Genomic DNA, 15661 nt, shown 5'->3' with positions numbered 1-15661 from the left:
CACTTCCAGCGTTCATTTGACATGCAAACACTTTTCAGGTTGCCTGAGCTGATGTTTCAAAGCAGCATGAAACGAAAATATGAATATATTCCTTGGGGATCTTCCCTCACAAGGAAAGTGGCATACAGCCAAGCAAAGTGCCACCACCGGCATCATTCCTCAAGAACGCTTCAGGACTTTACGCAGACCCCAGTGGAACTTGTAAAAAAAATACAGCATGTGGGTTTCTGCAAACCAAGGTTTAGAGGGAAGGGGTGTCCATCTGCCTATAAAAAGAAAAGAAAAAGAAAAGAGCAGCAAGTTAAGGTGGTGAGGAAGCCTCCTGGGGCGAGTGTGTGTGTGTGTGTGTGTGTGTGTGTGTGAGAGAGAGAGAGAGAGAGAGAGAGAGAGAGAGAGAGTAATTCATTGGGTGAAAAGAGCCATTTGGCCATCGAGTCCCACCCAGGGGTGGGATCCTATTGGTTTGGACCGGTCCGGGGGAACCAGATGTTAAATTTACATCTGGTTCGCTGAACCGGTTGTTGAACCGAACAGCTGGCCCCGCCCAGCTGGCCCCGCCCAGCCCTCCCCACCCCTCCCAGGAATCTCCACGTGGCCCATTTTGGATGCAGGTAAGTACAGGGTCCGTGTGGAGGCTCTGGGAGGGTGAAAAACGGGCCTTCTGGAAGTCCGGAAATGGGCTTGTTTCTTGCTCCAGAGCATGGGGGAGGCCATTTTTGCCCTCCCAGAGGCCCGAGGGAAGCCTCCGGACTCTGGGGAAGGTGCAAAACAGCCCTCCCAGAAGTTCTGGTAGGCCACGCCCACCATGACCATGCCCACCCAGCAACCGGGCAGCGAACCAGTGGCTGGGATTTTTGAATCCCACCCCTGGTCCCATCCCATGCTCAAGTTCCGGAATCCAAATTGAAACACCGCCTGCCTGGTCTCTGCTGGGAGGCATCCAGTGGAAGCCATCCTCTCCATCAAACTCCCAAGATCTCACCAGCGCGTCTTCTGGTCAGAGAGCTGTCTGGCTGTCTCCCTGGCAGCCATATTTGAGAGAACCGGTGAATACCAATAAAGGAAAAGATTTGTATCTCAGGATTGACATGAGGGGGTCCTTGGTGCTCTCTGAGCTTGGTTGTTTTCTTGCAGACCTTTCATTACCCAGCTAGGTAACGTCATCAGTGCTGTTGATGAGGCTGCCTAATTTGGGTAATGAAATAGCTACTAGAAAACAACCAGGCTCAGAGAGCACCAAGGACCAATGAATGCTCAGCACCCTTGAACAGTTCAGGATCAGTCAAGTGGATTTGTACTGAACATTCTTGATCTCAGGCCTGGCTAGTCTAGTGAAGAGAAGGACCAAGGGAGACATGATAGCAGTGTTCCAATACTTGAGGGGCTGCCACAGAGAGGAGGAAGGGGTCAAGCTATTTTCCAAGGCCAGACAAGGAATAATGGATGGAATCAAGGAAAGATTCAACCTAGAAATAAGGAGAAACTTTCTGACAGTGGGAGCAATCCACCCATGGGCAGAAGTTGCCTTTGGAAGTTGTGGGAGCTTCATCCCTGGAGGCTTTCAAGAAGAGACTGGACTGCCATCCGTCAGAAATGGTGTAGGACTAGATGACCTACAAGGTCCCTTCCAACTCTGCTATTCTATATTCAGTGGAACAACTTGGCTTCAGAAGTTGTGGGAGCTTCATCCCAGGAAGCTTTCAAGAAGAGACTGGGCTGCCATCGGTCAGAAATGGTGTAGGGTCTCCTGCTCAGGCGTGGGGTTGGACTAGATGACCTACAAGGTCCCTTCCAACTCTATTAATCCGTTAAATCTTTTAATCAGGCTCTGTCAACAGTCTGGGATGGGAGACCTTAGTGAGAGACGGGAGTTTGGCTTTGTATCCGATCCCTGGAATGAGAACTGAGGCCTGACATAGTTTTGCCAACTCCAGACATCGTCTTTTCCTGCATTTGAGCCTTAAAAATATGGCTCCTGAGCCAATTTAGGGGAAGGAAGGAAAGACTCAGGCCCATCTAGAAGATGTAAGTGTACTTGTTGTGTCTCGTATCTCAGCAACGACTGTTGAGGTGCTGGGCTGTTACTTCTAGCTTTGCAAAAAAAAAAAAAAAAATCAGAAGAGTCTGGTAGCCCCTTTTCTGATTGAAAACTTCTTCTCTGCAATAAAATATACGAGTTGGGAAAAATGCTACCAGACTTCTCCTGATTTTTGCTATCGTGCCCAAACAACAGCTCTCCTCCTATAATATCTTTGGGTGAACCGTGGTCCTGAAATGAGGTTCCCAGACAGGGAGACAGTCAGCGCCTTAAAATAGTCTCCTCTGATGCTTTTATGCTAGCAGATGCACCCAGAGCTCAGACGAAGAAGGGCTCTTCGGAGTCTCGGGGAGCTGGAGAACACGTTCAGCCTCTCTGCTTTCATGCTTTCCTCCAGAGCCAGGGTTCCCCTTTGCAAAAAGAGGCTTCTCAGTGCAGGAATCAAAATTAAAATACTGCCTGCTTGGTCTCTGCCATGCTCTCCATCAAAATCCCAAGATCTCACCAGCACATCTTCTGGTAAGAGAGCTGACTGGCTGTCTCCCTGGCAGCCGTATTTGAGAGAACCGATGAATACCAATAAAGGAAAAGATTTGTAGATCAGGATTGACATGGTGCTCTCTGAGCTTGGTTGTTTTCCTGCAGACCTTTCATTACCCAGCTAGGTAACGTCATCAGTGCTGTTGATGGTGTGTGATGACCGAGGGTGAGATACAAAATAAATACAGGCACAAAAACAGGTGAAGCCCCTTTAATTCCTTCAACTTGGCTTTCAAGCTCCAAATATCCTTGACCGGAGACAAAAAACTCCCCCCACAAACAGTTGCAAGAAGGAGGACATGCCGTTCAAACTAAAAGTACCTATAAATTATAACTAGAAAAAACAACACAAACCACCCTGAAGCAAACAAGATAAGGACTTGAAGACATCCACAGATATCGGAACACACACTGGGAAGGACGCCAAACTCAGGTAAGAACGGACAGACTAGAAATATTTTCACGCTTTGTTTCCAGCACTGGCTCTTGTGCAGCCCGTCCTTTTAAATAGTTCTCACATCTGCAGCCCATGAAGGGGATCAAGGCCCATTCCTCCCCCATAGACCACACCATTCACGTCTCTCCCTTATCCGCTCCTCCCTGCGTGCCCTAGGATGGAGAGGGGATGGGCCTGGGTCGTCCTTTGACTGCCCAGCCGGACTGTGCCCTTCCCCAGCCTCCTCCACAATCTCCGGAGCCACACTCCCACTCCCTGTCAGCCTCGGAGTCAGTCTCCAGCAGGGGCATGACATGATGCTACCTAATTTGGGTAATGAAACAGCTACTAGAAAACAACCAAGCTCAGAGAGCATCAAGGATCAATGAATGCTCAGCACCCTTGAACAGTTCAGAATGAAGCCTATGCTTCCCTCCGGAGCCAGAGTTCCTCTTTGCAAAGAGGGAAACGTGGGAAGCTTTGGGTTCCTCACTTTGTCAGGTGTGTGTGAGTTCAACGCTTTCTTTGTTTTGCTTCCCCCGCCGCTTGGGAGACGTAGCGGGAGGGACGGCGGCTTTTTTTGTATCCGGGCCTCCTGCAGGACTGAACTGAACTGCTGGAAGCCAAAAGAACCTTCTGGTTTAGATCACCAGCTTCAAGGGCTGCTTAGCAATTAGAGAAGCAGCTTGTCTTCAAGTGAAACCCATAATTGCCTTGATCTCTCTCTCTCTCACACACACACACTCTCTCCTCCCTCCCTCCCTCTCTCTCTTTTTGGAAACCAGAGGTTGGAAGGAAGGGTGGGAAAAGGAAAAAAGAAAAAGGAAAAACTCACGTCAAATTGATAATCTTTCAAGGACATTCCGTACTATCTCCTTCGCATGTAAGAATGCCAAACAAATGATCTGACTGGGAATTTGCAGGGCTGGAGGAAGAAACGGGGGTGGGGGTGGGGGTGGGGGGAGGCCTTTGGAAAAAGCCCCCCCCCCCCCCTAAAGACCCAGCACTTAACGCCCAGCTCTTCTTCCTGATTGGTGGGCAGAAGGTACACAGGGTGGATTTGAATAAACGGGGCCTGTGAGATTGCCGGGGGTCTGTGGAGCAGTAGATAGACTTTTAACGTCCGGAATTGAGCCCCAAATTTCTATTGTGCAGCGAGACATTTGCTAAGTGGCTTTTGAATCACTGCAGTGGATACATTTTTACAACAAGGTTGTTAAGTGAATCTGGCTTCCCCATTGATTTTGCTTGGCAGAAGGTCCCGTCCCACCCCATCCGAATTTTGATCCCACTGGGATGCTACAAAAGTCGTAAGTGTGAAAAAGGGTTCTAAGTCTCTTTTTTTCAGTGCCATTATAAGTTTGAATGGTCACTAAATGAACTGTTGTAAGTCGAGGACTACCTGTACTGGGCTTCAGGACTTAGTGACCATAGTCCAGAACAGATTTCCTGATGCTTTGCTGTCAATGATGGCCAGAATCTTTGGAGGCAAAGTGCATAGACCACCATCTGTCCTCTAGACCAGAATCCCTAAATCCTGAAGTCTAATGCTGCCCATTCCTTAATTGTCTAACCATTAGACTTTCATTCCCTAAGTCAATTAGTTGGGTTTTTTAACTGCTGTTATAAATATCCCTTCCTTCTTTTTTCTTAAGATATGGATGAAAGGGGAAAGCTTTTCTTCCTCAAAATCTGTTCAGGAAATAGTTGAGGATCATCTCTCTCCTCTTTCTAAGTGAAGGTTTAGTTACGTTGAATATCCCTGTTTCTCTGCTTGGCCTCCTGTCCTTCTGCTTTGCTTGGTGGGCAAGCTGTTTGCAGGTTTGCACGGTCCAGAATGCCAGTTCTTGACCCATATGAGCCACAGTAGCGCAGTGGTTAGAGTGCAGTATTGCAGGCTGCTTCTGCTGACTGCCGGCGGCCTGCAATTTGGCAGTTCGAATCTCACCAGGCTCAAGGTTGACTCAGCCTTCCCTCCTTCCGAGGTGGGTCAAATGAGGACCCAGATTGTTGGGGGCAAGAGGCTGACTCTGTAAACCACTTAGAGGGCTATAAAGCACTGTGAAACAGTATAGAAGTCTAAGTGCTATTGCCCTCCTTCCCTCCCATCCATCCATCCATCCATCCATCCATGATGCACAGTGGTTAGAATGCAGTATTGCAGGCTAATTCTGCCAACTGCCAGGAGATCGATCTTGACCGGCTCAAGGTGGACTCAGTCTTCCATCCTTCCGAGGTGGGTAAAATGAGGACCCAGATTGTTGGGGGCAAGAGGCTGACTCTCTAAACTGCTTAGAGAGGGCTGGAAAGCACTGTAAAGCAGTATGTAAGTCTAAGTGCTGTTGCTATATGCCAAAAGAGCCATTTGGAAAATGTGAATTCCTATGAGTGAAGAAGCTTATAAATTTACAGTGTAAATCCCCTTTTTACCATTTGTTCAAATCCACCCTGGGTACCTTCTGTCCACCAATCAGAAAGAAGAGCTGGGTTTTAGGTGCTGGGTCTTCAGACTGATGGGGAAACAAGAAAACGGAAGCAGCATGCTCTGTCCCATAATTGGGTAGACCAGGTGGCCCTGATAGATGGTCCCACTGGAAAACACTTAAGAAAACAGCTTCTGAAAATCTCTTTTTGGGAAAGAGAAGGTCTTTGGGCAGGGCTGATGTGGCCAGCATCTTCTCTCTCTTTTTTGTATATATATTTATTTTATTCATAAACATTTTGAATACAGTGTATTGTCAGGACATATCTTTTACATACAAAACAAAGAAAGAACAAGAGTATTAATGCATATACCAGTAACAATAGTAATAATATAACAGAATAATTTTAACTAGTTTTCTCTTTGTACTAGCTTATTTGTAATTCCGTTAATTATATTAGCATATTCATAATTATAAACCATCTTTATATTTAATTCATACGTAGCATTAATCTTTCTTAAGCTAATTTCTATCTCTTATCTCTAACCATTCATAAAATCTATTCCGTTAAATAATATTCTGTGTCTTCTTTATCCTTTATTTTTAATGTCAATCTATCCATCTCTGCACCATTTCGTATTTTCCGAATTACATCCTTGTCTAATGCAGTGTTCTCATTTTTCCAATATTATGCAAATACAATCCTTGCTACTGACAATACAGGCAAAACTAAATATATAGTCCCTTTATCATAGCCCTCTGGCAATATACCCAACAAAAATATTTCTGGTTTCAGATCTATACGTTGCTTAATCACTTTTTCCAACTCTGTATGTATTTTTGTCCAATATTTTCTTGCTTTCATGCAAGTCCACCACATATGATACCGTGTTTCTCACAAAATAAGGCCGGGCCTTATTTTTTTTTGACGCCCGAAAAAACGGCTAGGCCATCTTTTCGGGGGTGACTTAATTCCTCCCCTTGCATCCTCGGGTGGGCAGGTGGTGACGGCTTGGATGTTGGCCTCGGCGTTGGTGGGGCACTTCGTATCGGGAGTCCTTCCACCACCATTGCTTTCCCTTGCCCCCATGCTGCCGCGGCGTTTAGAGCAACGCTGTGGCATTTGGCGCAACCACACGCGGCCATTCAGGGCTCCTCCCTGCAACCGGAGCCCGGTGGAGACACTCGGCTTCAGCAGCGCTGTTTCCCTGGTGGGCGGGTCCGGCGGAGAGAGCCTGAAGCTACCCGTCCTTTCCACCTTTCCACCTTTCGCCCAGCCTGTCCCCATCCCCATGCATCTCCAAATGCACCGGCAGCTCCAAATGCTGCAGCGGCACGGGCATCAGGCAGAGGTGCTAACTCAGCGGGGCTCAGCTCGGAGGAGGATGTGGCGCTAGCCGTCGCCTTGCCTCCCTGTCCACAGATGGTTGGGTGCTATGACTGCCTCGGGCGGCCTCTCCTGGTGGCCCCTTCGGGTTTGGGATGGAGGGACTTGGGAAGGAAGCCAAGCTTAGGTCGGCCCGGCTCTTTCGCTTGACAGGCAGGCATGCACCCACGGCTCGCTTTCCCGGCTTTGCCCAGCCCGCATGGCTCTGGTGCGGCCCTGGCAGGATGAGCGGAGGGCCTGGCGGGGAGGCGCTCGCTGCCTTGGCGAGAGCTCTGCCGCCGGGCAGGAGGGCCCACCTGTCAGCTGCGCTGGGCGCCCCAGGCGAAGCTCTTCGTGCTCTGCCCAGCGCCAGGCAGGGATGGCAGCTGGGCGCTTCTCCCAGGGTGGGCCGATCCTGCGCTGCGGCCCCGGGAGATTCACCTCCCCACGTGGGGTTGGGCTGCCCTCTCGGGCAGGGGAGACTTTGTCGTACCGGTAGTAGGGCATTGTTTTTAAAAGAATTGGCTTTGCCTTCGAAGGCGAAGGGAAGGCGGCAACAGTGAGCCAAGTGTCTCCGCAGGGCTCCAGTTGCAGGGAGGAGCCATTGCTGGCTGCGCCAAACGCCGCGGCGTTGCTCTAAACGCCACGGCAGCATGGGGAGAAGGGAAAGCAACAGTGGCGGAAGGTCTCCCGATACAAAGTGCCCCACCAACGCCAAAGTCAATGCAGGCAGCACCATATCCGGGTGTGCAACAAAAGTACTTCCTAACAGCAAGCCCATCCCCCGCCACCCCCCCCCCATTTTGCATGTTTAATATAGGCCTTAATTTGGGGGGAGGGTCTTAATTTGATTTTATGCCCATAAAACATGCTGGGACTTCCTATTGGGGGAGGCCGTATTGTTGGAGAAACACGGTAGTAAGTACCTGGGGTCTGATGACATTTCCAACATTTGGCAGACATATTGCCAAACCTTTCTGCCTATCTTGCCAGTAGCCAGCATTTCCCCATCACCACTTCCATGCTCGGGTCTGGGGGTGAAATCCAAGGAGCCCTAAATGCTACCCTTAGAGTTTGGTGCTTGGTTCTCTCTTGGACCAGAAGGGAACCCGAATGAAAGGGACGGGTTTTGAAGAAGACACAAGGGCACAGAAGAATGAAAGGAAATGCGCGGAGGGGCCCTAGCATGGCATGTCCTGGGTGTGCCGTTTGGTTTGTCTGCTGGTGTATTTCTTGGCCCCCCCACGGCCACCGTCTTCCCCTGGCAGCCGGAGGCTCTGAGGAGGCGTCATTGGAACCTTTTCTCTGCTCTCTCTCTCTCTCTGCAAGGTCTTGCTGAAGAAAGGGACGGTCCCCATCGTGTCCCTGGAGTGCGTCTCCTGCAAGGCGCAGTCGGTCTATGAAGTGAGCCGGAGCTCCTACGTGTACTTGGAGGGGACCTGCTTGAACTGCCAGAACGATGGCAACCAGCGGGTAAGGCTGAGGCCTGCGGGGTGTCTCTGGGGCTCTGTGGGGTGTCGTCCTGCTCCAGGAGGGGCTTCTTCTTCTTCTTTGGGGTTACTGAACCCATTTAAGGGACCTTCGGGGCCTTCTTTTCTTTTAGAATAATAATAGAAAAAAAGAGTTGGAAGGGACCTTGTAGGTCATTTAGTCCAGCCCCCTGCTGAAGCAGGAGACCCTATACCATTTCTGACAGGAAATGTGGGAGACCCTATACCTTTTCTTTTTTCCTTTCCTTTCCTTTCCTCTCCTTTCCTTTCTCCTACCCTTCCCTTCCCTTCTCTTTAATTTCTTCTTCCTTTCCTTTCCTTTCCTTTCCTTTCCTTTCCTTTCCTTTCCTTTCCTTTCCTTTCCTTTCCTTTCCTTTCCTTTCCTTTCCTTCCTTTCCTTTCCTCTCCTCTCCCTCTCCTCTCCTTTCCTTTCCTCTCCTCTCCCTCTCCTTTCCTTTCCTTTCCTTTCCTTTCCTTTCCTTTCCTTTCCTTTCCTCTCCTCTCCTCTCCTCTCCTTTCCTTTCCTTTCCTTTTCTTTCCTTTCCTCTCCTTTCCTCTCCTTTCCTTTCCTTTCCTTTCCTTTCCTTTCTCCTACCCTACCCTTCCCTTCTCTTAATTTCTTCTTCCTTTGCTTTGCTTTGCTTTGCTTTGCTTTGCTTTGCTTTGCTTTGCTTTGCTTTGCTTTGCTTTGCTTTGCTTTGCTTTCTTTCTTTCCTTTCCTTTCCTTTCCCCTTTCCTTTCCTTTCCTCTCCTTTCCTTTCCTTTCCTTTCCTTTCCCTTTCCTTTCTTTTCCTTTCCTTTCCTTTCCTCTCCTCTCTTTTCTCCTTTCCTTTCCCTCCCCTCATTTGCCTTTCCTTTCTTCGCTTGTCTGTTTGCTCTTCCCTTCTTTTTTTTTCTTTTTTTCCTTCCTGCAAGATGTACACAGACGACTCTCGTCAAAAAGGGATTTTATTTCCCCCTCTTTGAAGCATGTCGAGAAGGCCTTTTTAATAACTTAACTCACAGCAAGATATGTTCTCATCTATCCCTCGGTGTTGCAGTCTAGACTTCTTCACAATGTTGTTGGCAGACCTCCACGACATGTTGTGAAAGACGGGCTTGCCAAGTGTCTCCGACACCTCCAGGCTTCAGCAATACCACCAGCTCCGCTGCCACGTTGCTTGCCACCGAAGAGCTAGTCAGCGTGCCAGCTCTTCCTCTGTGGCCTGCCGTTGTTTTTCATGTACCGGTGTGGTCCTTTCCCCTCTACTAGTTGTGAGGCTTGTTTTGGAGCATCTTCAAAGGAGAACCACACTGGGATATGTAGGTATAGAAGTAAGGATGATTTTCTCTTGAGGTTCGTAGAAGGAATAATGATACAAGATCTTCTGAATGATAGGGATTTGGCCAAGGATAACTCACCCACACACACACACACCCCCCTACACAAAACACAGATACAAATCCCTGTTTGCCTTTAGGGCTGCGAAACCAGGTGCGTTCTTTCCATTTTGCACGTCCTCCTAAAAGTCTTTGATGGGAAAGACGATAATGCACTACGGCAGGGGTCTCCAACCTTGGCAACGTACTGGCTGAGGAATTCTGGGAGTTGAAGTCCACAAGTCTTAACGTTGCCAAGGTTGGAGACCCCTGCTCTACAGTAAAGCAGAGACTCCCATCTTCCACAAATTGGCCCCCCTCGGCCTTGGGATCTTTCCATCCATCTCTCACCTGGTGCCCAGGGAGGTTGGTCCAGGAGGCTTGGGATGCCCTCCTCAAGAATCTCCTCCTTTTCATTACTGTGTCTCCTGGAAGTTGAAGTGCCAGCGTGGAACTGCCAGCGTCAGGGATTCCGTGGAATCCAGCTGGAACCTTTTCATTAGTGGTTTCAACAACATTTCCTGTTCTTCCTGCTCGCCTAGTGAGGCTTATCTGTGAGATCAGTTCTTGTCTCCCATAGTTCATTTTTCTTCTGGCTCCAGTTCTCCCCATTGCCCCAATATCCTGGCTGCCTTTTTCAGGTAAAAAAATGCATTACAGGTCAGAAAAAAAACAAACACAAGCAAAACATTGAGTGGAAATGTCTGTTGGTCCCACACATTCCCCCACTTGAGGGAGGGTGGGAAGACAGGAGCAGAATCTGAGCTGATGCCTAAACCTGCAGCCTATTTTGAACACCCGTTAATTTCTGCAGGAAGAGGCAGCGTTGGGCTTTTTCCTCGCAGCCGGGCTGCTCCATTTTGAGATTTATGAGGTCATTTTCCAGCTGGATAAAGTCTAAGTTTGTTATTTCAAAAAATCCAGGAGTCTGAGAAAATGCACTCCAGTCATCTCATTGATCAAAGATCCCATCCTCATGATTCCCATAACCTTCCTTGCACTTGTGTAACGGTTGCCATTGTACTGTGTGAATAGCAGCCCCATCCTGCATTTAATTGGAGGCCAATCTAAATAAAAGCAGTGTGTCCAGTAGAAAAATCTATATCTCCTTGTTTCTCTGTCCTTCTGAAACCATACACTGGAAGGTGAGATAATGCAGGAAATCTGAAGTGGATCGCATCTGAGTTTGGAGAAGATTTCCTGTCAAATGATTTGGATCTCCCTGTTTTCCTTGCATTAAATTGCCTGGGAATGGGGCTGAAATGTCAGCACCAAATTTGGCCAGGGACCGAAAATGGACCCTCCTCCTTTTATCAAAAAGTACAGGGATAATATTTGGAACCGCGGTTAGTTTTTTAAAAATGTAAACCTTGGGGGTATTTTGTCTCCACCCCCACCCTACATTTTTTTATTTTTAAAGACTAAGCCGAGATGGACAGCCCAGAGCTTCAAAAACAAATCTCTGCTTTTGGACAAGAGAGCGACCTCCACAGGGGATGCCGAGATGAGCCTCGTTTTGCGTCCGTGGGCTTTGGAGGACGGGGAGGGGTACACGTTCACTCTCTACATCACAGACCTGGCCACTGGGGAAGAAGGCTATGCCTCCATCGACCTGTTTCCCAACCAGCCCCCCTTCGGGGGATCGTGCCAGCTTTCGCCTGCAAGTCCTGTCCAAGCCTTGGCTACCAAGATCCACTTTGAATGCGCAGGTAAGAATGTGGAACACCTGTGTCCCATGTCTCTGCCTATGGGGATGTAGGAGATGACCAGGTTGAGCCTGAGGGAGGGGTCAAATGTGTCATTAGTCATGAGTCCCTTTGCGCCCACAAGAGATCTAACTCCAGCACACCTTGAATGCCTTCTTAATTCCCGCTCATTTTTCTTGACTGTCAGTAGCTCAGATTCTTGAAGAGAGCTTAAGCTTGCAATAAATCTTTCTACTCATTTGAACTTCCTGAGTCTCCTGATCTCCCCAGCTGGGCTTAAAGATCCACAGTGACCTTCATGGATGATTGGGGTTTGGAACCAGACCTCCCTAAGCTCATCTTAATCCATTCAAATCCTCATTAGTCATGGAGCAGCCAGACAGGAGCCTGTGTGTTCTGTAGGCCAGGAGTCTCCAACCCTTGGCTCATGGCACATACTGGGCCGCAGTCTGTTCAGAACTGGGTTGCACAGGCAGCTAGTGCATGCCACTCCACTCACACAAGCGGCAGAATCAATCAGAATAGAGCTGGAAGGGACCTTGGAGGTCTTCTAGTCCAGCCCCCTGCTCAAGCAGGAGACCCTATTACCATTTCAGACAAGGGGCTGTTTAGGCTCTTAAAAGCCTCCAGTGATGGAGCCCCCACAACTTCTGAAGGCAAAGCTGTTCCACTGGTTGATTGTCCTCCCTGTTAGGAAGTTTCCCCTTAATTCCAGGTTGAGTCTGTCCTTGATTAGTTTCCATCCCTTGTTTCTTGTCCTGTCCTCCAGTGCTTTGGAGAATAATTTGACCCCCTCTTCTTTGGGGCAGCCCCTCAAGTACTGCTATCATGTCACCCTTAATTCTTCTTTTCTCTAGACTAGCCAGACCCAAATCCTGCAGCCGTTCTTCATATGTTTTACTCTCCAGGCCTTTAATCAACTTACTTGTTGTTCTTTGCACTTTTTCCAAAGTCAGGTATTCCAGATACGGTCTTACACATGCAAAGCTCCACTTGTGCATGCTGCGGGCACACACGCCTGCCACTCACACAAATGGAGCTGTGCACATGTTTTGTGCAAGTGCCTGCCACTCACACGAAACTATCTCCTCCCCCCTCCCCCCGCACGGGGCTGCCAAGCCGGAAAGCTTGGGGACAGTTGCAGTAGGTCTTTCTCATAAGATGCACTGTTTGGCTGCAGGCTGGAGAGATTCGGTGGGAGAAGACCCCCCCTTGGTGTACATCCTCATGGCCACCCGTTGCCGCCCTGGCCACTGCGATGAATTCTTGGTGTACAAAGGAAGCCACCCTGCCCACGCGGCCTTCCTGCCTCCCGGGTTTCGAGAGCATGGCTCCCTCGTATCCGTCTCGGTGCTCGTACAGGACCAGTTGGGAGCAACAGTGGTGGCTGTATACAGGTACCTTGTGTTTCTCTTTTTCCAAAGCCAAAGGAGCAAGCGTGGATGAACCCCCTTCGAGGACAGCTTTCCTCACCAACTCACTGCAGGCCAACTCACCATGGGACAAATTAACAATTCTATTTAATTATTTAAAATAGATAAAGTTTTTTTTTAATTTTTGCCACTTACATTTCATTCTGTCCTTCCTTTTGCATCCTTTCTTTAATGATTCTATTCCACCATTTCTTTGGCATGAGTGTAACTCAGGTCCTGCAGTGAGTTGTCCTGCAGGGAGATGGCAAGTTGGCTGTGGGGAGTTAACCATGGTAAGTTGGTCATGGTGAATTGTCATAGATGTCATAACCCAGTGGCCCCCAACCTTTTTTTTGTGCCACGCCCAGTACCGCATCACAAAAATGATCCGCGCCCGTACCCGGCATCAGCACGCATGACAAGGCAAGGCGAGCCGAGCGACCGCCAGCCAGCCGTCCCCACTTCTCCCCGCCAACTTCAACTCCTCCTTTGTACCTTTGTCGATGGGCTTCGCTTCGACGACTTCGACGGTCGCCGCTCGCTTCCTGCCTTTGGGTGCTGAAAGAATCCTCGCACCTTAGTTTCGTCAAGCCCCCTTCGATGAAACTAAGGCGCGAGGATTCCTTCAGGACCCAAACGCCGCTTTCCAACCAGAAAAGCTCACCCGGAAGCACTTTCTTGTCAAACAAGATGGCGGCGCCCAGCAAACCGGCGGCCCGGTAGGAAATGTTCCACTGACCGGTACCGGTCCGCGGCCCGGTGGTTGGGGACCCCTGTCATAACCCACTTCATTCTGTAAACCATAACCAGAATTCTTTAAAAGCCAGTGAATCCTCGTTTTGTTTGCTTCCTCGCTGCTGGGTGTTGAAGATCAGGCCAGAAGTGTGTGAATTGCACAATGGACCCACCACTGTGGTTGTTGAGAGCAATGAGTCACATCTCAAGCAGGTTCTTCATTTGCATGGTCCCCTCACCTTTGGGAAGGAACGCTGGCAAGACCTTTGCATCAATGGCAAACGGTTGAGAAAATCACCGCAGGATCTTATGGCAGCATGGGGGGTGGGGTTTCATTCGGCCCTCGGATCAGGGGGCTCCCTCTCCCTTCTGCCCTGCCCCAGTGCCAGGCAAGAAAGGCCTTCAAGGGTTCTCTCCTGGGCCTATAGGATCGTGCCCTAAAAAGACGGCAAGAGGCATGAGAAATATAGGATGAAGGACTTTTGTGGAGGATTCATTGCCCATTCAATTTGGTCTTGAAACCTGATCCTGGAATTCAGGTAAATGTGGCTTTTGATGGCCTCATGGACAGACCTATGTGGTCTTCTGGGCAAAACCCCGGGGAGGGCGGAGAGTTCCTACAGCCCTAGAATTTCCTGGTGGCCTCCCATCCATGTACTTATAAAAGTGTACACATATGCATTTACCTCTAGTTTAAAACCTTTGAAGGATAAAATAAAAGACAACATAAAAGGAAAAAAGAAGAAAATGAGATGAGATTCAGTGACTGGAAAATAACAAACTAATAAGTAGAGAATTTACAATTGTTATCAAATTTAGAATTCCTTATCTCATTGGTTAAATAATTAATTGAATATATAAAACTAAAGTCATCATGTCATCTTGAGAAATGACTGTAATCACTACAAAATTTTAAACCATGGTAATCGATGTGATGATGTGGTATGATGTGAATGTTGCTATATTTATCTTAAAAAAGGGCATGTTCTTATAAAATAAAAAATGTTTTTATAAATACTAAAAACAATCAGTAAAAGCAATATTAAGTGCCACATTCCTTCTTGTTATATCCAACTTGTGATTATATCAAAGTATATATAATTATTGGTTTCTGGTTATTTCCTTTATATCAAATATTTCCCCTTTAAAAACATATTCTAAGAATATAAATTTCCCTATGTGTGTTGGCAGGAGGGAAGCCAAACTTGCTTAAATTCAGCCCAGCTTCTGTTCTGGATATATACAGTACAGTATTGTAAATTTTGCCACCCCTGCATATTCCCTAACTTCAGTTTCCAGTCTGATTCTGTCAGCAAAGTATCTCTTTTCCAACATTGGGCCAAAATTGCCCTTGCAGCTATCAGCATAATTTTAAATAAACGGTGACATTTTTATTTATTTGTTTTGGCAAGATTCCTCATAGAAGAAAAATAGGCTTCAAGTCAGATTTTGTTTTTAATTTTTTTTCTGAATAACACTGTCTATTCCTTTCCAGTGCTTTCGATTTTTTTAAAAAAAATTTTATTGGTTTTTAAAAACAAACATAAACAAACAAAACATAAAAACATCAAGCCATCTTCCATAGGTGTACATACAGTCTGCCGGTTGGTTTACAAATTGTTTTGTGCTTCCATTTCGTAGTCTTCAATTACAACTACATTGCATATAATCTCATATTGTCAATCAAAAATTAAATACCTTAGTATCATTATTAATCAATCATTTGACTATACTTTTATTCATTCATGTTTTACAAGATAATCATAATTTACTTAGTTTATTTTATAACAGTTCATATTATCACCCCAAATCTATCCTAAAATCATTTTGTAGACATAATAAGAAAGAAGTACATCTTTATATATTTATTATTTTCTAAAAGTCTACATATTTCATTACTGTATTTTATTGTCTAACCATTGATAGAAAAGATCCCAAATTTTATAAAATTGTTTATCCTCTTGTTCTCTAATTTCAAATGTCAATCTACTCATTTCAGCACATTCCAATATTTTCTTAATGATTTCCTCCTGTGATGGTATTTTCTCATTTTTCCAGTTTTTAGCAAATACAATCCTAGCCACTGTTAATACATTTACAATCAGGTATTTCAAGTCTTTACTATATATTTCAGGTAAAATTCCCAATAAAAATAT

The 15661-nt window shown here is 47.1% G+C and overlaps 1 protein-coding gene across 1 annotated transcript in view; it reads left to right on the top strand.

Moving 5' to 3' along the window:
* The window catches only part of PKD1 (polycystin 1, transient receptor potential channel interacting), a 196672-nt gene that overhangs the window by 108354 nt on the left and 72657 nt on the right, over positions 1-15661 (top strand). Inside the window, 3 exon segments of the mRNA XM_087973113.1 lie at positions 8133-8276; positions 11073-11361; positions 12539-12755. Of these exon segments, the coding sequence (XP_087829239.1) occupies positions 8133-8276; positions 11073-11361; positions 12539-12755 (650 nt within the window).

This window comes from Notechis scutatus, chromosome 12 (genome assembly GCF_049901735.1).
Source record: "Notechis scutatus isolate UNSWTSFEM ecotype Mainland chromosome 12, rNotScu1.2, whole genome shotgun sequence".
NCBI lineage: Eukaryota > Metazoa > Chordata > Lepidosauria > Squamata > Elapidae > Notechis > Notechis scutatus.
The sequence above is the reverse complement of the archived record's forward strand: the minus strand, read 5'-3'. Positions and strand labels throughout refer to the sequence as shown.